This window comes from Ambystoma mexicanum, chromosome 6p, assembly GCF_040938575.1.
Source record: "Ambystoma mexicanum isolate Mex_15411 chromosome 6p, UKY_AmexF1_1, whole genome shotgun sequence".
NCBI lineage: Eukaryota > Metazoa > Chordata > Amphibia > Caudata > Ambystomatidae > Ambystoma > Ambystoma mexicanum.
The window spans coordinates 1,152,758,123-1,152,785,143 of record NC_090935.1 but is presented as its reverse complement, the minus strand read 5'-3'; the positions used below and the strand labels follow the sequence as shown (position 1 = coordinate 1,152,785,143).

At 45.1% G+C, this 27,021-nt stretch overlaps 1 protein-coding gene across 2 annotated transcripts in view; it reads right to left on the bottom strand.

Moving 5' to 3' along the window:
- Positions 1-27,021, bottom strand: part of FXN (frataxin) — a 161,049-nt gene that overhangs the window by 80,327 nt on the left and 53,701 nt on the right. The window contains exon 3 of one of the 2 annotated variants that reach the window (XM_069625770.1): positions 3,496-4,016. The exons of the other annotated variant lie outside the window; for it this stretch is intronic. Within the exon in view, the coding sequence (XP_069481871.1) occupies positions 3,496-3,500 (5 nt within the window). The 5' untranslated portion in view covers positions 3,501-4,016. The remainder of the gene's footprint in view (positions 1-3,495; positions 4,017-27,021) is intronic. 2 annotated transcript variants of the gene reach the window in all.

The following is a 27,021-nucleotide window of genomic DNA, read 5'->3' as shown; positions in this document are numbered from 1 at the left end:
ATGAGAGAGTGGTCGATGAATCGCCCAGAGGGCGGAGTGTATAGGAGGAGCCAAGTACCTCTACCGGACGTTCTGCCCCTATTTTGCCTATATGGTGGCAGCCAGAGATTGCGACGAGTGCAATACCAGTAAGAGTGCTAATACCGCGAAAAGTCCTCGAAACAAGATATCCATTGAGAAAACCCTACATGTATCCACGAAGAAATGGCGATCTTCTGAAGGAAGTTCCAGAAAAAGTGTGAAAATGAATGAGGAAAGCACTGTTGAAATTACATGAAGTAGAGGTGACGCACAGAGAAAATATAAATGTAGAAAGGATATAGACCGTATAGAAACTGATGGCGAAGTATTGAAGTATGTACCATTTCGCCCCAGAAGTTATGATTGTTTGTGCGGACAAGCACCAAAGAAAATGCAAAACCATTGTCAAAACGTACGGACGCAGTAACGCAAGTAGACAAAGTAATCATAAGGCTGCCTATGTAATGAAAAGATTGCAGCAATGCACCAATGTATATAGAATCTGGATGTTCCACAGTACCTTCGAAAAACTTGGACCCTGTGAATGAAAGAATTGGAAGTGTGGTGCAGCAGAATAATAGCTAGGAAGATTCGAGACAGGCTTGTCTGGCCTGGAGTCAAGAGTTGGGGCCGCCGAGAACCTTGCCATGTACTTGAGAAGATACAAAAACGTGAGAAGCAAGCAAAGCTTCTGTTTGAGGTGTAATGCAAATCATGGAGGGTGCCAAGATTTCTCCATTTAATGGTATTCAAATACAACGAAGAGCTCAAAAACATGGTCTCCAGTCATGTGATCGAATGAGAATAGACTTTGGGTCGAGCTACAACGAGACCAGAAGAGAAGGCCATGCTGCACTCCCTTTTATTCCCAGGCGTAGTAAACCTCTGCAAGGCCAAGTTCAAAGGGATTCATTGACTGGCAGACCCTAGGAGAGATGATGGATGATGGGCTAATTGGGCGGGGAGGTGTGATAAAGCCAACCCCCCCCCCCAGCACCTGGAGTTCCAGTTGCTTGCTGCTAGCGTGTGGAAACATCTAGAAGGGTACAAGCGTGCCAACCAATCAGAGGGCCATGTATTAAGAATCCCTATAATTTGATAAACCAATAGTAAATCAAGTTTTAGACTGACACGGAAGATGACTTGCACTTGGTATGGGCTTAGTTGCCCACCTGATCTTAGAGATCGAATCACGTCCTTGTCGCCCATAGAAAGTATATGTAGATGTTCCCCTTTGACTAAGCACAACCCCTAGTAAGTTTTCTTATTTTGCCACGTATCCTGACGTCACTCATGACAAGTTTTTACTATAAAAGTGTTGTTTTTTTATTAAATACTTAGAGATAAGTCTGTGCGGCGTCCGTTGTACTCACTGTTTTAAAGACTTATTATTAAAACAGCGTACCCTTTTGCCAACTTCTTCAGTCGGTCTGATTATTGATGTTCGAGTAAGATCTGCATCCCCATCCATCTCAGAGTACTGTTACCTCGTCTTAAAGGACCCGTTGTCTGGGTTCACTGGCAAACATGAATTTAACAAAATTGAGTGTCCGGTTGAGAGCCTTCGCAGGGTGGCTCTGTTCCCCTGGTTGTCTTTATAGATGAGAGCCCAAACTTTCTTGAAGAGACCTTCTAATGAGAAATTGATCTCTTTCCATTTCTTCATTCTTAACAGATGCAGGGACAAACATGTGCAGTGACTTTTCAACGCACAAACAGTCTTGAATACAGTAATGCTCCATGTCAAACACAGAACGAGGTACTGGTCTAGCGTCACGAGAAACACCATTCACTCAGGTTTCCATTTACACCAGATTGTAATACGTCCTTTGTCTCAAATAGGCGTGACCGTTCATCTCTTATCAACCCGAAAGATGCACCTCTGCCACTTCACTTGGCTTTTTTGTGTGAAGCGATTATTAAGTATATATCAGGAATGAGTTACATTAAAAGTATAATAACTGGTTGTTGAATTAGTACAGTATTGGCAAATGAGATATTTTTGTACTGCTGTTTGGTGAACATTAGATGAATTTGTGAAACATAAGCAGTCACGTTACAAACTGTTTGCAGTTTATTTTTCATATATAAGGTGGTAAAATGTTGATGAATTGAAATTGTTTTTGAAAATTACAAAAAGTAAAAACAATTAGAGTCATTATTGTATGCAAGTAGAATGAGATGTCAGCCAAGAGTGTTTTTGAGTTACCTGCAGTGATTGAAATGTCTCCTTCGATCTGATGGTCGGTCCGAGTTGCTTGAAAACGGGGTTATGAGCTTGGATTCCTCTTTATTTGTAATGAGTCTATTAGTAACGGCCTGCTGCCCGAGTTAAGACCCAAGCGGATGAGAGTCCCTCAAGCAAGGGCTGTCTAGCAATGTTACCAACCGGAATTACCTGCCCTGCGGGTTCTTATCACCATTAACATCCCTAGATTGTGGCATACAGTTACAAGGAGAACCAGGAGGAACACAGGAAATGCCACTCATGATACCATCCACACAAACAAAGAAACCTTAGCAGAAGGAGGAAGAGGTGAAATGAGGAGCAGATGAAGGAGAAGGCGAGAGTCAAGAAAAGCAGCATAAGGAGAAGAAGGTGAAAGGAAGAGCAAAGCACAAACAAGAGATAATACGATCTAAGGTGTGTGGTGGGTCGGAAGAAGGAGTCCGGCACAGATTGGACCTTTCTAAAATGTTTATTCAAAATAATAAAGAAAAGCCCCATGTTACCCTATTGCTACAGAGATGGGATGTTCCTACCTAACCAAACTAGCTAAGGGCGCTTGTCTGACAGGAAGTACAACTCAAAAACGTCCTCTGTCCTAAAACCTAATCTACCTGACTGTAGCACTAATACTAATAAAGTCTGCCAAAAGAATGTCTCTCACCCAGCTGCTTCCTTTCGACTGTTTGTCTCAAGGCTTTACTTCAGGGTGGGTATATATTATATATAAAATGTGAAAATGTCTTCTCGAAGTAAGTGCATTACAATGGTCTCTTCTGGTACTCAGTGTTTGATGTACGAGCTCCTGCCAACTACTCATAGGTCTGGTCTTTCAGATAGTGCACTGCTTATCAGTATTCTCTGCACTTTCCGTAATGGTTTTCTTAAGATAGTATCTTACAGTCCATCAGTATTACACTCTCTTTCCACTTGACCCTTCTGGGGTATGCTATCTCTTTATCATGGGTGAGGCACCACCACTCCTGGGGTCTATTAGCCTCTTTTCTGAGCCCTTAGTGCAACATGTAATCTTGACTCAGATTGCTTTTCAAAGTTTTTCATTAAGGAATTCACTCTTCAACATTTAACTTTGGCAACTTCTGCCATCCTTCAAAGGATACTCTTTCCGCTTTCTCAAAGCCTCATGCTTAATATCACCACTCACTTGGTTTCTTGTGATCTATATATTTATGCTTTTTCAATGTTCCAGCATCAATATTGTAGTTTTCACAAGTTTATTTACTTACGGCATGTTCCCCTGGTGGCCTCCCTCTTCTCCATTCCACTGGGGTACCTTTGTTCGTCATGGGTGGCATTTCAGGGCATGGCACTCGCACTGGTCTGCTGCTTTGGTTGGTCGTCTCTGCGTTCCGGCCTTCACAACCACTCCATTCTCGTCATCTCTTTGGCTCGCAGTGCTTCGCGAATGCTTGCCGACAGGAGGTTTCAGCTCTCCCACTACTGTGGGTGTCAGCATCATTAGACGGGCCCCAGGCCCAATATGGTGCTTCTGTGGTCACGCCACCACGAACGGTCCTCCAAGCTCCGTCCTGACAGCAGCTTTTCTGCTGTCCGGGTTGCCGGGTCTCTGGTGTCTCGCTCTGATGTTCTCTGCTTCTCAGATTGCTGTGGGCACCACAGCTCCACTCTGCTCTGCTCCGTCTGCCGCTCCATGGCGTTGCTACGTCAGAGGGCTTACCCTGTTTATGGCTCTCTCCTCTCTTCTATCGCACTCGTCCTTCTGGCGTCGTGGTTGATCCAGCATTGCCTGGAGCCAAAAAAAAGGAGGGCACGTAATTCATTACTGGCGGTAGTCTCACATATGCAGATAAAGTGAGTTGCATAGGAAGTTCCTTGTGGGAATGAGAGTGCTTGTTCCCTGAGGGGAGTCACTCCCAGTGAGGTCCCATTTGCCCAGGCCCCTATGGAGGCTCTTGCAGAGCGGGCTCACCTCACTAGCCACAAAGGGGTGGCATCCCAATGGGGAGAATGTGCAAATACTCTTGATTCATCACAGGTGGAAGGTAGAGCAGTGAAGCAGGAAAGGGAGGTGGTAAATGGCGAGCAGAGGAGCAGGAAGTTGGAATAAAGTTTGAGGTGAAAGTAAGAGCAGACATGAAAAAGGAAGACGTGTCCGAAGAGGAGCCAAGAAGCTGAAAGAGACTAGAGAGGGAGGAACACATCCCAAACATACAGGATGTGTGAGAGAAGCAGGGAGTAACAAGCATGTTGTGGAATGTTGGAGGTTGATGAGAAGCTAGCTGGCTCAAAATGTTTCATTCAGTTGATGTACTACTGTTAAGATGGTGTTTGTAGAACCTTCTGTCAAAAATGACCTTAATGGGGGGTGGGGGGGAGGTAACACCTGACAAGAAAGGGCAGCCAAACATGTTTTAAAGGATGGTAACATGGCCATAGTGTCAATGTTTAATTATCATATAGGTGTAGCAGGTGGACACAAAGGCACAATTAGACCACACACTTATCGTGCCTCAAAACACTTATGTACAGGCTCGTTATAAATTACTTCTCATATCAGATCTCTAGAAAATACACCATACCAATATACTGAAAAATATATACTTTGTTAGACATATTAATTTCTATCAGGTCAAATACGTATGTACAAAGTATTAAAAATACACAGCATATTAAAAAAACTGTAAATGTCTTTTAAGGCTCTTCTTCGCCCAATGTCTTTATTTGGACAAATTTGGCCACATTATAAGGTTGGTGGCATCCCGACAGCAAATCTGGTGGGATACCACCAAAAAGTACCTACCGTTACTGGCACCTGGTCTGCCGGAATTATCGGCAGATTACAGATGCCAGTAAGGATAGGTAAATACCCATTCCATGGAGTCTCATAGGACTCCATGGGGGGAATGCTGGTATTACCGGCACTGGTAATACCAGTGCTGGTAATACTGGCTATTTTTTGCCAGTGGGGTGCCTTACTTACCTCAAGCTATTGGCTGGAGGTAATTCAGGCCATCCTACCGGCAAACTTGTAATAGTTCTGTCCGGAAACGTGCCGGTAAGCGGTATTACTGGCATGTTCATTCCAGACCGGCATACCTATAATGAGGTCCATTATCTCAGATGGGCACTCAATATAACATTAACGGGTGTTGGGCGGAACAAGGGTACCATACAACATAAAGCAGGTAAAATCCCCTACTTGCCTAAACATGAACAATTAAGTACAGTGCCCTAAAGACAAAAACACTTCCCTTTTATTTATGGCAGGTCCTACAGCAGGTGTTCAGCACCCAGCACATTTAGGCAAGGGGTAGAAAGAAAAGCAAACCAGGCATTTTAACCCACAGGCAAAATAGCTCTGTGGCCAACACCAAAAATCCAGATTAATTCTCATCCTGTAGGGCATAATATTAAAACAATCTGAATACACACATCACAATAAAAGAGTGATAGAGGGTGGACCCCCAAGGATTTAGGATACATTTTAGAAACAATTACCTTTGCAATACACGTCAGGCAAAAATATTTACAGTCACAAAAATTAACTTTTTCCATGTGATAATGTCCATGCAAAAATATGTCGGCAAGCAAGAATGGCGCCTTTTTTTGCGGCGACATTATCACATGGAACCTGCGGGAGACACCCCTGCAGCCCCCAATTGTTTTTCAATGGAGCGGGGGCCTCCACCCACAACCCCCGCTCCAATTTACCCCAGATATTGTCCACATAAATAATGTCACCTATGCCATTTCCTGGCAACTATATGTATGGCAACATTATTTATGGGGATAATATTACCTGATACCAATTAACTGTGGTGTAATAATGCAATTGAAGTAACTGATAAGCCCAAATTTCCGGAACCCACCCAAGAAGAACCACAAACCTCTTAACTTCAAAGAGCCCAAAGCCGATCAGCAAATTCGGAACCAGCCTCAAGCGGCAACAGAGGTGGTGGAGTTCCAAACTCCGCCAAATAGCCTGAGTACACCAACACGCAGACGTAATGATACAACCAGGCTAACTCCTCTTCCGCCTCAACACTTGACATCTAACTGCGACCTAAAGCTTTCTACAGGGGAAAGTGAAAATCACAAAGATAAAGTTCTTGATCCCCTTTTCCAAGCCCTAGAAGATCCACGTAGCTTTAAAATCGCTTGTAGGAAACAAGTACCCTTTGAAATCCAAAAACAGACTCCAGTTTGAGAAAACTTTAGACTCTTTCTACTCAAACTTAGATAATTATAATAGTCAAAGAAGATACTCCTTGGACCAACCAACTAGAACCTTGTATTCTGCTAGCATTCCAATTAAACGCCCTCCTTCTCCAGTTAGAGGTAGAACATCCTCTCAAAGCTCCACAACACCAAAAGAACCACAATCAAAAAAACCTGACATGTGTACTTTGATGTCAGCATTAACAATAGCACTTACTCCATTTATGAAACTATATGAAACAACTGGTGACACTTTGAAAGACCACACATCTATCCAAGCTACAATGTCAACTTTTCTCGAAGGTTACATAGTGGCCTTAGAAGCAAAGAAAATTTCCGCGGACAACACATTGTTCCAAGATTCACCTCCAACTTTCTCCTTGCAAGAAACAGCATGGAATACGAGATCCACGGGTTCTGTTATGCCTCCCACAAAATCAGAAGGAACACAAACTTCATCATTTATTGACTTAACAGTCCTAATGTCTTCTCCGACCCAAAAGAGCAGGACTCTCAAAGAAACTACAGAAGTCAATCCCAACCGTAAATTAAACCTTCCTCTTGAACCTATTTTTCAACAACAAGTGCCAGATAAGAACAAAGAGATACCCCCTCAAAAACGTCCAGAGTCCCTTCTGAAATTGAAGACTAAAGTAAAAGACGTCCGAGAGTCACTCAACCAAGTAATTGAGACAATCAATCCCCAAGAGGGGTCGAAGCCTTCTTAAACAACGAGGACATGATGAATATGACCCAACATATTATGGTCTCACCAACAAGTCCACACTTGGAGCCCCAAGGTAACCCCGATTCTGCCGCAACGCCTCCCCACTCATACTTAAAAACCAACGAAGAACCAGAGAATCCTGAATCTCCATTCTTGACCCTCGAAAATCGAAGACAGAGTTATCAAGAAGCATAACGTCATACAAAAGCCTCCACCTACGCAGCTTACACCAACCTCTCAGCCCAGATCAAACCTTCAAAAACATGAGAGAAACAAGCGAGACAACCACACCCATCGGTGGAGGACAGGACATGAAGACAAATTATGCAGAAGCTCTAGGGACCACAGAGTAAATGCCCAACGAGGAAAAACTCCAATCAGAGATCATATAAAGTCAGCTCCAAAGATCACATACAAATCCAAAACGGATAAATACCAAATGAAACCCCAAACCCGATGGATACTAAAATTAGAGCAGATCCCTGGGAACTACGATGAAGTAACGCTAAACAGAAGAGCAGTCATTGACCTATTCAGATTTATTCCGAAACTACGCTCGATAACATCTGCTGACCTTCAGATAGTTGATCCAAGTCACTACCATTCTAAGGTGATCTCACATCTATTCATAGCATCACCGTACATCAACAACCTTCTAAGATCAGCATTAGAAGACCTGCTAATAATGGGCTACAACTTAACTGAATCCTCAAGAAAAATAAAATCAAGTAAAAACCGGGAATGTAAAGAGACTCACGAGTCAAAAAAAGAAAGTGAGCGGTCTAGATCACTACACCAAAAACATCGCAGTGCACTGACGAAAACTAGCACTTCTCCAGGGTCTGGGGCAAGTCTGAATAAAGCCCATCGGAAAGCTGAACCATTAACACCTTCAAAACGAACCGTAAATAATGGCCCACAAAAATCCAAGCCATCATGACCCCTCAGTAACCCTAGGCTTTCAACCTAGGTCCACACATCCAAATGTTGACCAGAAGATCCAAAGAAAAATCCAAAACGAGCTTTGTTCTGTCGAGGCTACACCTCCTCCAAGCTCCTCATTCCAATCCATGTGGTCGTGGCTGCCGAAAGCCTTAAAGATAAATTGACAAAAATAGCCATCCAAGAACAAGACCTACAGCAACTCGAGCGACACTTGGATATCAAACTATCAAGATCAAATAAAAATGTGTTCATGGAACACACAAGGCTTTCTTCACCTAACAACTACTGGCTCTATAAACCTAAGCGAGTATGACATTATCTGCCTTCAAGAGACATGGCTACTCAAACCTCCTTCCCTTGACGGCTACGAGACGCATACAGTCCTGGCCAAATAAGGATCTACAGGACGCCCAACAGCGGGCCTACTTATTGCAATCCGAAGTGGACGAGGTTTAACTGAAATCCAAAAACTGAAAGAGAACCACTTCATGCTGATGGTGAAGTTAAACTGGCTAACAAGGGTTGCAAAAACAAATAAAACACATACAACGAAGATATGTCATTATAATTTATTGGAACCCTGCCACCATAGACTGTGCTAAATTCATCAGCACGATTGAACTGGAAATCGATTGGGCCCAAGCAAACCACCATGACCATATAGTCATAAGCGGGGATCTTAACATCAACAGCCAACCCCCGAGTGACAACATTGCGATCAAATCAACAAAAAAAACAACGGACCAGAGGTCAGCCAAATGGCAAAACCTGATGAAATCCAGATCATTCGCCAACCTCGATCAAGTTTTCTTTGACCCCAAACAGATTACCAACTTGGGAAAGAGCCAACTCTAAATCAACAATTGATCATATCTTCATGTCACGATCCTCTTCACCGCAAATTACCTCATACACAGTCCTCATACACAGTTGTAAGAACATCCGAAAGTGACCACAACCTCAACAACTTGGGCCTCGAGCCCTCCGACCAACCAACTAATGAGCGCAAACATTGAGGTAACAGCGCAAGGAACCAGACGCAGGATGACAGAAACGGCAATAACCTCTTTAACATCGTCCTATAAAGATCTACGACTGAACAAAAACATTCTTACCGATTACTGACAAAAAGAGCTCTCAGGAAAACAAAAAGGCAAGCACGAAAACTTGACTACCAGCAGGCTTCAAGCATCATCAAAGCAGCCATAAAAACCTACAAATCATGGCTGAGAGGCCATCGTCATATACTCTATCAACAAGATGCCGAAAACATTCTTAAGGCTATAAACGGCAACCATGGCAGAGACTTTTGGTCTCATTCATTCAACACCAGGGGCTCAACCGTGCCAATTTAACAGAATTGGTCAATCAGCTTGGGATACTTCGAAACTCTCTTTCAGAGCCCAAAAACTACTCAAGTGATTACGGATAACCAGGATACTCCCTGGACCCATTTGGACAACATTGAGGACATTCAAGATCTGATCAAAAAATTCAAACCATCACGCACCCCAGGCCCCGACGGAATCACCAATTTAGACCTGAAATCGCATCCAGAAGCTTGGTCATCATTCCTGAGCCTAATCTTTAGTCGTTGCTTCTCCACCAAATCCATCCCTCCATCATGGACATGCGCTAACGTAGTGCCGATCTACAAAAAAGGAAACAGGGCAGATCCAGCCAACTATCGCCCTATCGCCCTTCTAAACCCTATAGGCAAACTCTTTGGGTCTCTTCTCTTACAACGTTTCACCTCTTGGGCCAATAAAGCTCCCTGCCAAGATAAACTGCAAACTGGCTTTAAAAAGAATTTGGGCACAAACGCGAACATCCTCATCTTGAGCTCGCTTAAAAGCAAAATTCTGGAAGGTCGACCTCGACTATTCATCACTTTTGTTGACCTTACCCAGGCGTTCGATTAAGTTGATCGTTCAAGATTGTGGCTGAAACGTACCCAATGGAAATGTCCACCTGACCTACTCGCGCCAATTAAAGCCCTATACTCCAACACGTCCATGCGGGTCCGATTGAATAAGAAAGGGACCCTCTCTGGAGAAATAATTACGGCCAGAGGAGTTAAACAGGGTTGCCCATTGGCCCCTGCTTTGTTTTGGACATATCTGGGTGATTTCCAGGAACCCGAAAAATCAGTGCGAGCCTTTCCACCAAAACTCGGAGGAGACCAGATCAGTCGCCTGCTTTACGCTGACGACCCAATTCTTTTAGATCACACTCCAATAGGCTTACAACACCAACTTACAGCAGTATATGGTGGAAAATAACCTGGAAATTAATGAAGCAAAGACAAAAATGATGGTCATTGAAAAAACAGCGAAAAAGAAGGAAAAGATCACCCTCCACTTAGGTATGACCACAATCGAGAGAGTCATCAACTTCAAGTACCTTGGTGTTATTTTGGACAGCTCACCTAAAGAAAAAGCGATGCAAGAGGCGCTTCGTGCTAAAACCACAAAACTGGCAATCCAAGGGAAAGCCATCGACATCAAATTTGGCCGATTCTCAATCATACCAGTCAGAGATTTCTATAAAAAGAAGGTCATACCATCCTTGGTCTACGGCGCGGATGCCATGCCGAACCTTCCTGCAGATTTGTGGCCAAAACTAGAAGCAATTTTCTGGAGATCAATTCTTGGTCTCCCAAAATCAACACCCATCACATTGATTAGACACGAACTGAGCCTCTCATCTTTGGCAACAATAGACTACAATAGCGTCCTACTATACAGGAAATGTATTCAGAAAGACTCGCCTTACGCCTACCGCCTGATAAATGAAGAAATCCGGCTTGGCACTTGCCAAATGTTGACAAGATGGGAACCCAAGAACTTGTCCGTCCTAAATTCAGTCGAAAGTAACACAGACGAGCTCATAACCAACCCAGTAAAAGTTATCAAAAAAATCAAAGAGCTCGACTGGATTAAGACAATTGAAACTGCAAACAACTACAACATTTCCAGTCACCTCCCCCCGTTTATCAAGAAGTTGGACTCTCTGCAATCCTACCTAAAGCTTTTCCCAAGTAGGTCGGCGCGTAACTACCTCTTAAAAATCCGACTGAATTTATTGGAAACGAATGAAGTTTTGGCTACAAGACAACTATCTTTAACCAGCTGCTGCCGAATCTGCAAATCCACAACTGTAAAGGAAACAATCCGCCACCTCCTCATTAACTGCCCAGCGACGCGAGAAATTCGATCTTTATACTTGAAAGACAGTTTATCTAACTTCACACTTCAAGATGAGGAAAACAGTTGGAATAAATCGATCGGAGGCGACAAACAGAAATGGCTCCTAGCGACAGTCAACACCTTTCAATACATTTTCAAAGTAATGCTTCCAGCTCAGAGCATAAACATCGCTCCAAGTACACCAATAAACTAAATTTCCTCATAACTTTCTCATCTTTCTTTCTTCTTTTTGACTATGGCTGGACTTTTCTTCGGTGTTAGTAAACTGTTTTTCTTTTAGTTTGTTCTACGGTTTTTCAGTTTTTTCTTTTTCAATCTACTTGCCACAAAGACTAATTTTTCTTTGTAAAAAAATCTGTAGAGATTAAAAAACAAAAATAATGCATTCACAATGAGAGGAGTGTAGAGCATAACTTAAAAAAATAGTTATATACAATCCCTGGTAACTACTTAAAATCCAGTTCGTGGCAAAGAACTGCCTGAACCCCGTGTGGGCACAGGAAAAATATTCTGGGGCATTTAAGTACCCCTAAAGTAACTTGGGGAGAGTTCCATGACAGGTAGAAATTTCCATGGAAGTCAATGGGACCAAATCAATGGGCCATCCGCTTTTATCGGGAAAATAGAGGTAACACTTTTTTACTCCTAGGTGATTCTGTGGCAAAGAAAACCAGGAATTACCAGAAGAGCCCCCGCCCAATGAAGAGTTCCAGAGGTTGGTTGCAGAGCCAGAAACTCCAGAAGATGTTGTACGAAGGTAGGAGGGCCCCCAATGTAAGTCAAAGGGAAATGTGATTGAGAATCAGCACCAAGGAATCTGGACCGCAGAACAAAGGGAACCACAGGCTTCAGTATCTTGAATAAATCACACCCCCCAGGATATAGAGGTAAGTACATACAGTGGCAGTTTTGGTGAAAACTACTCCAGCAACCAGGGTAAGTACATGCTTCTTTCCTAGGAGCGGTTTAAAGGATCCAGAGTCTTGGATCCTGAGACAACAAAAAAAAACCAGGACAAAAAAGGAGAACACATGGCCTTACCACAATGCTGACCTTCAAGCCAGGAGTGAAGAATTATGGCAAGGAAGACAAGGGAACTAGTGAAGATTAATTCCGTTGGCTTGGTGAACCAGAAAGCATGGTGGCCCGGCAGAAAGTGATGCCAGCATGGGATAACAGCTGACGGCATCCTAGGACATCCCAAGGAGCAGATGAGACAAGGTGTTGGTATCCCAACGGCACCAGCTTGTAGCACCAAGACGGAAGACCCATGCAGTAAATGGCAAGAAACAGTGGTAAACAGCCCAAAACATTGTTTCAGGGATGACCCAGCACATAAAGGGAGGCAGGAGAATTCACAAATTCTGGACTGGACTTGCAGGAGCAGGAAATCCAAACCGGGATATGCTCAAATCACTACACTTCGGCAGTAGGGTCATGCGAATCAGCAGTAACACTGCTTCAGCAGGTCAGCAGACCTGCTTCTTCCAAATTGCATAACAAGGGAACAAGAGAGAGATCTGGGACGGGTCAGAGACATATGTGCCAATGCAGAAAAGGGGCCAGCCCAACAATAACTAGAGGAGGTGGGGGTAAAGGGTCAGATGATCAAGCACAGTGGCTGTTCAGTAGGACTGCCACGCAGCATAGGCCATCCCCAGAGGAAGTGAGAGGGAGAGCCCAGTACCTACACTGGTCTAAACTAGTTAGAACCAATATTGAGGCTGCCATGTGCCCACATGGTCAGAACAGTCATAGCAACCCTACCTCCTGGTTGCTCTGAACAAAGGAAACACTAAACATCTAAATGTAGGAGAGCAGGCTTCCACATAATATATTGGTGCCTCAATAGCTACCAAAAGAGTAAAATGGGCTACCAATGCAGTAAAATGGCTTGAACCCCTGGTGAAGCTAAACCTGAAATACAAGTGCCACCAACCTACTTCCTACAACCAATGCAGGGTGATATCATTACTCTAGGTCAGAATCGGTGTGCCTAAGAGCACCCTTGGGACTGGGTGCCTTACGGGTGACCCAACTCCATATACATTAAGCAAGGCAAAGTGGGTGGCAATGGCCGGGTCCTTCAGGAGAATTTCATTTGGTCACCAAAAATAAGTCAGTGATCCGAAAGAATAAAGGGACACATTTAAAAAGTTGAGGGGCCCTAAAACATGTCCCAACAATCCCCTAAAATTTTAATTCCGTCTTACTGTAATTATTCTTCATTTTAAAATGCGGTGTGCAGTCAAAGTCAAATCAATAAAGTCGAATGACAAAAATGTCGAAAATAAAATGTCGGAAAAAAAAAGTCGAATTTCGTTTTTTTTTTAATTTATGTCTTTTTTGGGTCCAAAAAGGGGTAACAAAAAAAAAAATTTCGAATAAAAAACGTAGTAAAAAAGAAATTCGAAATTATTTTTTTTCACTTTTTTTCCGACTTTATGACTTTGACTTTATGACTATAAACCTTAAAATGCAATATGCAGATGTATATTCTAGCTGTATCCGGTGTATTATATGATGATCCAGCACACTCTCTTGCTCTCTCTCTCTCCTCACTTAATCTCTCTCTTTCTCTGTAACCCTCTGTATCCCTGCCACTCTCTATGTCCAAGAGGTGCATTGTGGGTGTATGTTTGCGAGAGACACCTCAAATTCTAGGTGAGCAAAAATAAAATACATATAGGTTGAAGGACAATATGTTTGTGTGTTTTATGATCAATGGTAGAATGACAGCAGAAACATACATTGTCATTGCGTGTGTCCTGCAGGACTGCCGTCATAACAGAGCACATTGTACATACAGGAGGATGTGAGGGGAACACAGGATTCAGAAATAGCTTGCAAGGAACTAGAGGACCAGGCTGCAGGGTGTACAATTGCTTTTGTCATTTTCTATTTTTTGTTAATTATTATGGATATTGATATCCCCCCCGCACTTTTCTTTTCCCCTGCACTTGCGCGATCTGAATGACACCTGACCTAGTAAGATTGTTGTCTGTCTTTCCTCTGTTTCCCCTCCCTTGCCTCGTCGTGCCTTGAAACACTTGTGTATAGGCGCGTTATAAATGTCATATCAGATCATATTTTATTTCTATCGCGCTCATACACAAGTGTTTCAGAGCACGACAAGGGAAGAGGAACAGGGGAGAACAAAATAACAATCTTACTAGGCCCAGTGACATTGAGAACACGCAAGTGCATGGGAGAGGAGGAGGGGGAAAAGTGCATGGAAGGGGGCAGAAAAAGGAAAGTGCAGAGCAAGGAGAGAGATAAATAATAATAAATAAATAAATAATAAAGGCAACAAACAATGGTAGTGCAGTCAGCAAGTGGCAAGTGCTGGGTTTAAGGTAGCAGACTGGGTAGGTCTGATAAGTGCAAGAAGAAAAATGAGGTGAGGGGGGGGGCTGTATGGGTACAGATACAGACCTCAGTGCCAGGGGAGGCCCGGAGGCAGTGTGGGAGGGTGGTAGGGTGACCAGGTACCTGGTCCCGGAGGGCAGAGGGTGGCCAGGTGCACGGTGCACAGGAAGAACAGATCAGCAGGGTGGATGGGTGGGGGGGGGTCAAAGGCAGAAGCGAAGAGGAAGGTCTTGAGGTGCTTCCGGAACCGGAGATGGTTCTCCTCAAGTTTTTGGGTGGCAGGAAGACTAATCCAGAGGGAGGCCCCAGCCGAAGACAGATCTACCCCCAGCACGTTTCTTTGAAAAACGACTGACCCTGAGGGAGTTGGAGGTAGAGGAGCAGAGAGCTCGAGAGGGGAGGTATTTGTGGAGGGATAGCTGAAGGTATGTTGGCCCCAGAAAGCCTTGTGGACAATGCAGAGGGTTTTGAATTTAATCCTTGCATCCACAGGGAGCCAATGGAGAGATTTTAGAGCTGGAGAGATGATCACAGGGCTTGAGGCCAAGGACAAGTCTCGCAGTCCTGTTCTGGATAAGTTGCAAAGGGCGGAGAGTAGAGGCAGGTAGATTTAGAAAGGCTGTTGCAATCGCCCAACCTAGAGAGAACCAGAGCCTGGGAGACAGTGAGCTTCTGGGGGAAGGAGACGAAAGGCAGAGTACCTTTGAGGTGGTGCAGTAGGAAGTGTGACCTTTTAGAGAAATCAGCGATGTGGGCAGAGAGGGAAAGTGTAGAATCGAAGGTGACCCAGAGGTTCTTTGCCTCCGAGGTGGGGATAGGAGGGGGGCCACTGGAGGCCGGCCAGAGAGTGAGGGGAAAGGATGGTGATTGTGTGCGATGAGGAGGATCTCAGTCTTGCTGGGATTCAGACAAAGAGTTGGTGGCACACCAATCTTGAATGACAGTTAGGCAATCGGGGATGAGAGAGGTAGAGGAAGTGGTCGAGGGCAGCCTGAAAATGAGTTGAGTGTCGTCCGCATAGCACTGGAAGTTTGAGCAGAAAATGCTAATACAATGAGCAAGAGTTGTCAGGTAGTGGTTGAAAAGCCAGGGCGAGAGGTTAGACCCCTGGGGAACACCACAGGTAGAGAAGATAGATGAGAGGTAGGATCCAAGTTGGACCTGGGAAGGTCGATCAAAGAGGAAAAAGTTCAGCTAGGCCAGAGCCTGATCGGTGATACCAGTGTTATCACAGAGACGATTGAGCAGGATGGTATGGTTGACCGTGTCAAAAAGCAGGAGAGGTCGAGTAGGAGTACAACAGAGGGAATGCTAGAGTCAAGATTGGAGAGCAAATCCTAACGGATGTTCAGGAGAGCAGTTTCCATGCTTCTACCAGCTCTGAAGCCAGATTGATGGTCATGGAGACAGCCAACAGAATCGGAATGAAGGTTTAGCTGAGAGATGGCCAGCTTTTCCACGAGTTTGCTCAGAAAGGGAGTAATGGAAATAGGGCGATAATTTGCCGGACAAGAAGGATCAGCTGTGGGTTTCTTGAGAAAAGGATGCACAAGGGAGTACTTAAGAGGAGAGGGGAAGGATCCCGAGGCAAAGGAGTAGTTGCAGAAATCGGCAAGGGCTGGAGCGAGGTTGTCAATGTGGTCCTTGATAGTTTTAGAGGCACAGGGATGGACCTGTTTTGATGAGGCTTTCATAGATCGGAGGAGAAAAGAGGAAAGGATGAGAAGGAGGGTGGGGGGGTGGCTGAAGGAGGGTCGCCAAGTACAGATGGAGAGGGGAAGGGAAGAGGGAGTGGAGGAGAGGGTGGACAGGATGTCCTGGGTTTTTGACAAAGTGAGGGGGAAGGGCATTGCAAAGAGCCCGGGGGGTAAGAGGAGGGGTAGCGAGTGCAGCAGGGTTGGCCAGCTCCTTGCAGATTTTAAAGAGCTCGGCCGAGTTGTTAGATGCCGCAGAGACACCGGCTTGAATGTGGACTCTCATCTTGGTACGGACAGAGAGTCAGTATTGTCTTTGGAGTAGGCGACAGGCCAGTTTGTCAGAGGATGAACAGGAATCCCTTCATTTTGTCTCAGTCGCCCTACACTTACATTTAAGTATTGTTAGGTCGGGGGGCGTGGCTAACTGGCCATGAAATAGGACGTGCTGCGTGAGGAGCTCCTGATGATCCGACTCTATTTTTGCCAAATTTACCTGCTGAAACTGCAACGAGCACCTAGAACTTTGAGGATCAGGTGTCGGAAGCCGCACGCTAAATGAAGTTCATAGTCCCCAAGAATCGTGAGATATACATGATTTTGTCGGCGCGACTGTGTGGCCGCTTCGACACCAAGATGGCGGCTAACAAAGGAGAGGCCTCCGAGGAGAAACAAAACTGATTCCCCGGACCTGCCGGACACGGCTGCGGTAAATTGCCTGGAGAAGTAATACAATAGGGTGATATGGCGGAGTGGTCGAATCCATGAGAGCGCCCGGCCTGACATACGCGAATGGAGCCTCGGCGATCTCACCGCAGGAGGAGATGACATTGGATGCTTGAGGGACGAGGCCTACGGAAGTTGCATGGGGAGTGTGAGGCCATAGCCCATCCGTAAGACAATTCGAAGTGCCATCTCGAATGTGCGTTAGGTGACCTGAAAGCCGGACCATTGTCGGACCGAGGACAGTGCGACAGCAGCACTAAAGCGGAGGCGTACAGGAGCAGTGGGACGCGCCATGTCGGCGAAAGGGTTGAGAGTCAAGACCAAGCAACCCACGATGGAGACCTTCACGAGAACGCAACGGACCCCCTCAACATCGGTACAGAGCGCGAGCGAGACCCCTGCGGAGGACGCCCCCGAAGGGGATAAGCACCAGATCCTAGAGGCTATAACGGGGCTAGTGCTAAATGGGACTTGGCAATGGCGGATCTACGCACAGCTTTGGAGAATAAGATCGATGCTGTGGGTACAGAACTCACCCTGCTACGTCAAGATGTTAGGGCACTTGCAGAAAGGACCAGCGGTCTGGAAAGTGGGGTGAAGATTAACACCGATGTTAGCACGAGCAATGCGAAGGAGATGTCTTAAAACAGGTCTCTAACTTGGAAAATCGTGTGGAAGAGGCGGAAGGAAGGGCGAGGAGAAACAACATTCGCGTGGTTGGCCTTCCGGAGGGAGAAGGCGGCCAAGATCCCACAAACTATGTTGAAAACATGATCCTACAAGGGATCGGAGCCGGTAATCTTTTGCAGGGATTTACGGTGGAGAGGGCGCACCACGCCCTGATGAGGAAACCCCGGGCGGGGGCTCCGCCAAGACCGATCATCGCGAGGATCCTGAATTACAGCGATAGAGAAAAGATCCTCGAATACTTTCGTAAGGGCGGCACGATAGAGAGAGCATCCAGCAACATCACAGCATATCCGGACTACACGATACTGGTGCAGAGGCAGAGGTACAGTTACGTAGCCGTCAAAAGGAGGCTGAGGGCAGCAGGAATCAAATATATGCTTCTGTATCCGGCACGATTGAAAGTGCTACATAAGAACAAAGCGCTATTTTTCGATACCCCCGAGAATGTTGTCACATGGCTGGACCTGCAGGGCTGCCCGGAACAAGAAGCGGATCGGGATCGGCAGGATCATACCGAATGAAGATTTAGTAAGGAGAAGGACCCTGATTATATAGAGAAGCTGTGACTAACTGAACTTTGTACCCAATCTGAGCCTGGTGCTCGATTTGGACTGGAATATAGTGAGTGTAACTGTAATTGGTAACGGTTTGGCAATTGGATGCGTAATGTTTTTTGAAAGGAGCAACAGAACGCGGACGACCTACCCCAATAGACTATTAGTTCTATTAGTTTCAGCGGCCATTAGGGCGGCTTTATCCTACTGAGCCCTGAGTAGAAGCTTGCGCTAGGCAGGGCTAGATGTGGGGGTGCCTGAGATCCAGGAATGGAGCTGGGCAACGGTTGGGGAGGGTATTGTTGGGGGAGGGGTGGGTGAGTAGAAGGTTGGGGGATGGGGAGTTGAGTGTGTGTGTGGTTATGGGGAGTTTAAGTCTTGTTTCGAGCCTATTTGGAGGAATTAGTTTGTGATACTTGCGGTGCATGAAGGGGCGCAATCGACGGAGAATCGGGAGGGTGCTTATTAACGACCTATGGGGGACCTCAGGATAATAACGTGGAACGTCAGGGGCCTTAACAGCTACCTGAAAAGAAACAAAATCATGATGTATCTGAAAAGGCAGAAAATGGACATCGCATTACTACAGGAAACGTACTTGACGCGGGAGAAGTTGGACCTAGTCAAGAGAAAGTGGAAAGGGACCGTAGTGGGCACGCCATACTCTGCATATGCCCGGGGGGTGTTAATCTGGGTGGCACCGCATGTCCCGTTCAAATTGATACAAGAGGTGGTTGAAACTGATGGAAGGATTGCTATACTGCAGGGGCTGGTGGAGAGCAGGGAGGTATGCATAGTAAACACGTATGCCCCCAACCAAAACACAGCAGCATATTTCAGAGCCCTGTGTACCAATCTTAGTACGTGTATAGGGAGCGCGGTGATCAGGGGCGGGGACTTTAATTGTGTGTTGGATCCTGTGGTGGACAGGTCAGATGACAGGGTGGGTAAGCCTAGCCCAGCGGCGAGAGCGTTGCGGATGCTGCTAACTGATTTTGGTTTTACAGATGCGTGGAGGATGAAACATCCCACTGAGAGGCAATACTCGCACTATTCAGCCCCGCACCAACTGCACACTAGACTCGATTAAGTCTTTGTCACAGCAGATGTGATGTCTGAGATTACTCAAATCAAATACAAGGCCAGGGTCCTCTCGGATCATTCGCCCCTGATCCTCGGATGGCAATATTGCCCCCCGAGGGCGAAGATCCCTACATGGCGCCTCCGAGCGGAGGCGCTCAAAGATCTTTAGAGAAGATATAAGAGAGGAGATTACTAACATTTTTGAGGAAAATACTGGAAGTGTTGACTCTGCGGGCACATTACGGGAAGCTTTCAAGGTGGTGATGCGGGGGGTGGCCATTGCTAAGTCAAGAGGGTTACAGGGTGGGGTCTTGGCTGACCTACAGAGGGCGGAAAATGAGCTAGAAACAACGTTGAAGAGTGATGACGTAGACACGGAGCTGGTACTCCAACTACAGCAACAATGTGCAGGGCATTGGGAAAGACTCTGCAATCTCAATTATAAGAAATATGTTGAGAGGCAGCACGCGGGGGGAGACAAGACAGGCCGCCTTTTGGCCTGGCTATACAAAATTGAGACCCCTAAGCCTCCGATTAGGACTATTATTAGGGAGGACGGAGATGAGGTGGCCACGCAAGAGGGGGTTAACAAAGAATTTGTGGAATATTACAGAGTGCTGTATGGTGATGATGAGATAGGCGACCAGCGCAAGATAACCGAAACGTTAGAAGACATAGGGCTGCCCAAGATAAGCGACGAAGAGAGGGAGGAGTTAGATGAGCCAATCACGTTGGAGGAATTAGAAGAGGTAGTGAAGCAGTTGCCTGCCTGTAAGTCCCCATGGGCAGATGGGTTCCCCAGCGAATTTTATAAAGTATACAAAGAGGAAATCCTCCCCCCAATGCTGGACATGCTGAATGAAGCGTTTGAGATAGGACGGTTGCCTGAGTCACTCAGAGAGGCAAGTATAATACCGCTGCCCAAGCCCAATAAACCGGAGCATAGATCTGGTTCCTACAGGCCTCGGTCGATGCTAAATCAAGACAGCAAGATTCTCACAGCTGTCCTAGCAAATCGATTGCGGAAAGTGACACGATGACAAACCTAAGGTGGATGTATGGTGGAAGGACTTACAGAAATGGGCGGAGGCTGAAACGGTGGCATGTCAAGATGCGAGTAGCCGGGCTGATGAGGGGGAGGTGGGCACCCTATTGGCCTGGAAAACGCTAATAACAGAATTGTTTGGAGTAATATTAAATCCAACGGACTCCGAAGAGAACGAAACCCGGCCGCATGTGCCAAACATTGAAAGAGATTGACAAATAGGCTCACGGGGGGAGGGAGGGATAATGGGAGCAGTGACTACGATAACTTGATGTGTAATTGAACTATGATTATGCTGCTTGTTTGGTTTTCATTGTTTTATTTGCATAAAATCAATAAAAGAAATTAAAAAAAAAAAAAGTGTAGTTAGGTCGGAGTCATACCAGGAAGTGCACTTGGCTTTGAACTTCAAGAGGAACCTCGTGACGGGGCAAGAGTGTCAAGAGTATCAGAAATAGAGACAGGACTGTGAGAGAAGGTGGCAGTGAAAGCCTCAACTGACACACGCTTCATGGGACGGATGTCCAAGAAGGTAGGTGGCAGCAGTGTAGTGGTAGGCCTGTCTTGGGGGGGGGGGGAAGAGGGGGGGGGAGAGCAAGAGATGAGAGGAGGCAGTGGTCACTCCAGGAAAGAGAGGGGGAGGACAGAGAAGATCAAGACATGAAGTGTGTGCCCTGCAGAGTGTGTTGGGCCATAGGGGAGGATAGAGAGGGAATCGCAAAGGTTGCAAAAGAGCAAGGATTAGGGACAGGGAGAGTCAAGGTGAATGTTGAGGTCACCAAGGAGGAGGAGTTGAGTGGTTGAGGCCAGGAGGGAGGAGGAAAGGTCGGCACACTCGGAGAGGAAAGAGGTGAATTCACCAGGGGGCAGGTAGAGAGTATCAATAGATAGAGAGTGGCTAGGAGATATGGAGAGCCTGCATACGAGGCATTCGAAAGAGGAGTAAATCTGTGTGGGAATGATAGTGGCAGTAATCCACTCAGGATAGATCAGGGCTACACCCCCTCCGGGCTGTGTGGATCTGGGTGCGGAGAGGATCTTGTAGCCATCAGGGAGGAGAGTGTCAAAGCTTGTGACAGAGCTGGCTGTTAACCATGTCTCTATAAGACCAAGGACATCAAGGTCCAGTTCTTCAAGGAAGTGGCATATGTCAGAGGAGTGTTTTATAGCAGAGCAAGAGTTGAGAGTGGCAAGATAAAGAAGGTGGCCAGCCTTAAAGACCTTCCGGGGATGGGTACAAATCAATCAGAGGTACACTCTGCAGAGGTTTGGAGGGAGCCTGAAATGGGGCAGAGGAGGAGTGAAGTGTGGACAAGGTAGCCAAGGTGTGGGAGGAGGGGACAGTTGGAGATGATAGGAAGTTGATGAGGCGGGGGAACCGCCTATCGAAGAGGAGGATGTTGGCCTGAGGACCTTGGAGCATGACAGTGCCATTTAGGTAGACTTTAAGGATGACTCTGGAGGAGTCGAAGGAATCCATGAGGACTTCCCAGCGAGTGCCAACATTAATGGGAGAGAAGGATACAAGACAGAGTAGAGTGATTATATGCAGGGTCCACAGATCTGGCGAAGGGACAACAGAGAGGATGTCAGTGAGGGTCTGTCTGGAAGAGGTGCTGGAATAGGTATCAGCGATAGGGAGACCTGGGTTGGAGGCCAAGATATGCTTTTTAAACTTCTTTCCAGACTTTGTGAGAAGGGAAGGATAGTTGATAGAGAAGCAGTTGGAATAGATGGGAGAAACAGAAAGGGCCATGGGTGAGAGGAGAGAGGAGGCAGAGGGAGAAGTATCCAAGTACAGCGGAAAGGAAGTCACTGGGCTAGCAGGCTACAATCACTGTCCAAAGATAAATGCAAAATACACCCAAATTTGACTAGTGTGCATTAGTGTGTGTTCATGCTGTTATAAATGCATGGGCTCAGTGGCCAGAGCAACACATGAAACATTGTGTTGGTGATTGCAGAACAAACAGATAATTAGTTTTAATCTGAGCGCAACCCTTTCTGAGAAGGAAGGACACACAGACAAAATGGTCTACATTTGTGGCAAAAAGAAGCAATAAAAACAATGATTAACTTGTTCTAACATTGCAAACTGGCTATTTATAAAATGTCAATGTTAATTTCCAAAGATCACGTTCAGTATACATTATAGACATTATGAGAATGTTACACTTGCCTCCACGAGCAAAGCACAAGATCAAAACCTAGAATAGCCATATAAATTATCTTCTCATAGAAGGTGAAAGAGGATAGAATTCCAAGATGGACAGTATGATAAACTCCTGTGATAGGGTGTTGCAAAATACCCCTGTGAGGAAGTGGGTGGGAACAAGTAGCACCAATGAGGGTTCATGGCTGCTTCACATAAAATCAAAGAGTATTTTGGGAACACAAATGAGCACAGATGTTTAGAACTGGAACATATTTCTGTGATAAAAGGGTATGTTTAAATCTCTAGGTATATAATGCAGACTGGGCGTGGTGCCGATTTCATTTTTTACATCGCTCACCATAAAATTCTGTGCCAATACATATCAGGGAGGCTGGGTGGACTTGCAACTCACCGCAGGTGCAGGTGATAAGAATCTGCTGCAAGGGCTACTGGTAGATGTAGTCATCTGGTCAGCAGAGAAAACGCTCACGCCCAATCCCACAGTGGAGAAAGGGGGGGGGGGGGGGTTAGTGTTGCCTCAAGTGAGGCACTCCAAAGCCGGGCATATATAACCCTGGTGCGGCACCTTGACAGGTCTTGAGGATTCCACCCCTCAAGGTCCTACGAAAAATGGAAAAAACAAGGAAAGGTGCGCACTCCAATTCTCTGCATGACCTTCCAGGCCACTGGGGGTGAGCGTTTTCTCTGCTGACCAGATGACTACATCTACCAGTAGCCCTTGCAGCAGATTTTTACCACCTGCGGTGAGCTGCAAGTCCACCCAGCCTCCCTGACGACGTGTATTGGCACAGAAACCGGTCGGAGGAGTACACCAGTGGCCTGGTAGGTTATGCAGAGAATTGGAGTGCGCACCTTTCCTTGTTTTTTCTATTATATTTATATATATATATATATATATATATATATATATATATATATATACACACACATACACAAGCTGTACTCTTATCATACGCTGTTGTAGCAATCTCTCACTCTGTCTCTTTATATGTGGCTGAGAGTCACATTTTGAGGTGCAAATGTTCTTTTTAGACAGAACACTGTAGCTGGTCTAGTCCCCGATCCAGAAGTGGGCTGGCTGCCCACCTGAGCTCATGGCGTTGACCATATGACAGTAAGATTGTCTTATTCTGTGGAAAAGATGCAAAGTAACTCCTCTTTGGGCATTGCTGGCTGTATTTCAATTATCTCCATTTTGGTGCAAGTCTCTCTGTGCATAGATTTGCTTAGCAACGTATTCTTTACAGGCCTGTGGATTCTCCCCATCTTTAAGGAAAATGAAACTTATTGTGTAATTTGAGACACACATGCATTCATTTATTATGCCTATGTAAAAAAACATGTATTCAACAAATTCCCTTTAACACTCATGGTGTATTCAGATAAATATATATATAGTTCTACAAATGATATGGTTTCTGCATGTTCTCTCTACTTCATCACTGAATCATTTCACATGTAAGCATGTATAAAATAATTCAAAGACCACCTTCATTTCTCCGTTTCAAAACCATTCCCTAAAAATGCACGTTTCCCATTATAAACAAAATGTAACAATAATATATGCTACTTGGGCCCTTTGTTTTTAATATTCTCTTCTAAATTACCTTTATGTGCAACCAAGTGTATTCATGTAAACACCCAATTCGAAACTGAAACATTCTCTTCTAAAAACAGGTGTCTGGCAAGTTATGATTAACCATTAAAATGCTGGTCCCTGATGAGAGGCATATTTTAGCTAATTAATGCATACATTACAAAATGCTCTGGTAGTAGTAGTTCGTCATTTGTATAGGGCCTTTTACCATTAGTATGGTCACAACGCACTGTAGGTTGAACACCCTCAGGGGAAAGGAGTCCGGGTATGGGATGAAATTCGAGGAGGTGCTAAAATGAGTGTGCATATAATGGACAATGCTTAAGATATGAGCGATGGCCAAGTTCCTGCTAGCCACCCATGTCGAGCTGGAATGTGAATGGGGGGTGATAAGTAGTCTAGAGGGGGTAGCCAAGAGCGGGATAGAAATTGTGTGCATCTACTTTTCGAATTGTTGTTGTGAACGGTAGCTGCATTCTTATGGCAGAGGTGATGTGCGAAGTGTCTTCGGGTGATGTATGGTGGCAGATGCGTGCAGGTCTGTGGTCGTGCCTTCGGCTAGTTTCCCTATGCATGGTCTACGTTCTAAGCAGTGACACAGAATTAGTAGAACTTTAATATAAGGCTAAATTCTACATGCCCCTATGATCAGTGCAAGGTTACCATCAGCATTCTTCTAGATTCAATATCGGACTATGTTCCACATTTTTTAAGATTCCAAGCTTAACTAACATTCTTCATTTCGGCTAGTTTCTGTATCTGTGCTAGATGGTACAATGACCTTAGATTCCATAATGGACTATTCTGCGTTCAAATAATTCAGTGCAATGGCTATATTCTGAGTTCACCTGAAAGTAATAGAGTGGCTGCATTCCGCTAGGATCTGGAATGAAGGGATGGCTACTGTAAAGAATCCTACGGATCCCTCACTGAAACCTGCTTAATGTCTCCTCCAAGGTGGCCATGGAAAGGCAGACGCTTCCTGATCCTGACCTTGGGGGTGGTGTACTTCGGTAGGATCACCTGGGAGGACACAAGGCCCAATGTGATGAGGTGCTCCCGTGGGATGAGATGTGGTATGTGTCCTGTAAACATCTTTCCAAATTGAACAAACAAGTATTCATTATGATGTCCCTGAATCACATTTAACATCTGTGGGTCTGGGCATCTGTATAATAAAACCTGAACAAGGCTTACCCACAGAAAACCCCTTAAAGTATTTCAAGATAAACACCCTTCTTACTCCCAAAAGTATAATGGAAAGTATTGCCCTAAAAAAGACGGTCTTCCTCTGTAACTACACATTCAAATTTTTTATCTTTAAACAACTATAAGGGGATTCAACCTACCCTTAAAGAGCAGAATTGATTTAGAATAACTAATTTTGTTGTTGGGCACTACGAGTCCCATAATCCCACAAGTACTGGGACGAGAATGAGGGCTCAAGAAGCATGCAGTAACAGTAGTCAAGCGATTAAGCCGGATGGCCCATACCTGAAGGAACCTGCGATGCATAAAAGGCCCCCTCAGGTGCAGGCAATCAGAAGGAGCTGAAACTGTGAGTAAAGCAATCTAACTATTACTGTGAACCCAATAACAGTTCAACATTGCCTAAGATACACATGTGCAAACATTACCTAAAGCCAAGAGAGTGGGACTAAGGCTTCTGGGTAATTACTGGGCTAACAGTTGGCAGAGAGGTGAAGGTAAAGTTTGGGAAGCGAAACTTGTTGATGAACATTATTTGAAGTTGTTGTTGTGGCAGACAGACAATAGAGGCAAGGAGGCTGCCCCTTTTGAAGAGAGATATTCAGAGGAAGAGTGCCTTGCCTACTTGAAGGTGTTGAAATACGAGAGTGAATCTGGTCAAAACTGTCTTGTGTAGTCCAAGGTATTGAAGTTGTGGTAGCAGTCAGTCGCTTAAACAAAGTGGAGCACTATGAGACAAAGGAGATTGTTCTCATGGTAAACTGGAGTTAAGTTGTTGAAGTAGATGCAGCAGCACCGTGAAAGTCATCCCGCGAAATATACATACTGTGAATCCTAATCTTGTAACAAATGACACTTAACCAAGAACTATGTTTCAGTGATAATCATGCAAGTTGTATTTATTTTGAACAGTGGCAAGTCTTCTTGGATTGCTGGAAGTGGCGACAAAGCATTGTGGCTGGGAATACCATTGGTGCTGTTCTGAGGAAGTTGGAAGTCCATATTGCACCAAGGACAAAAGATGTGCTATTGTTGGGACTGTGGTTAACACAACTTTATTTTGACATTGAAACTTCAAGAAATGATCTAACATTCAAGGAGTTCCTTATTTGAACATTGTAGCAGAATTCACTTTGTATCCTTGGGAAGGGAATTCACCTACGCTATTGAAAGGTTATCAAGAAACTGAATATTGTTGATATTTGAATTGCCATATATTTTCTTTGTGCATTTATTGTTTAATGTGAGGGCTAGGCATGCTGTGTTAAAGTGCTTCACTTTAGCTTTGGTTAGGCAGGTAAATCCTCAGCAAATTAGGGACAGTGAGGCATTTCTCTTGAATTTTTTCTTTAATAAAATGGACATGTTAATCAATCATCCAACAGTTGTCCGCCTTGCATTGCTGACCCCCTCACGCTACTTTACATGCGTCCATAGAATCAATACAGTGTCTGTATTCGTCCTTCACCTAGATTCAAGCCTGGCTGCATTCTGCAATCCGCAAACACCTGATAATATGCAATGGCTACATTACACAAGTACCTAGAAG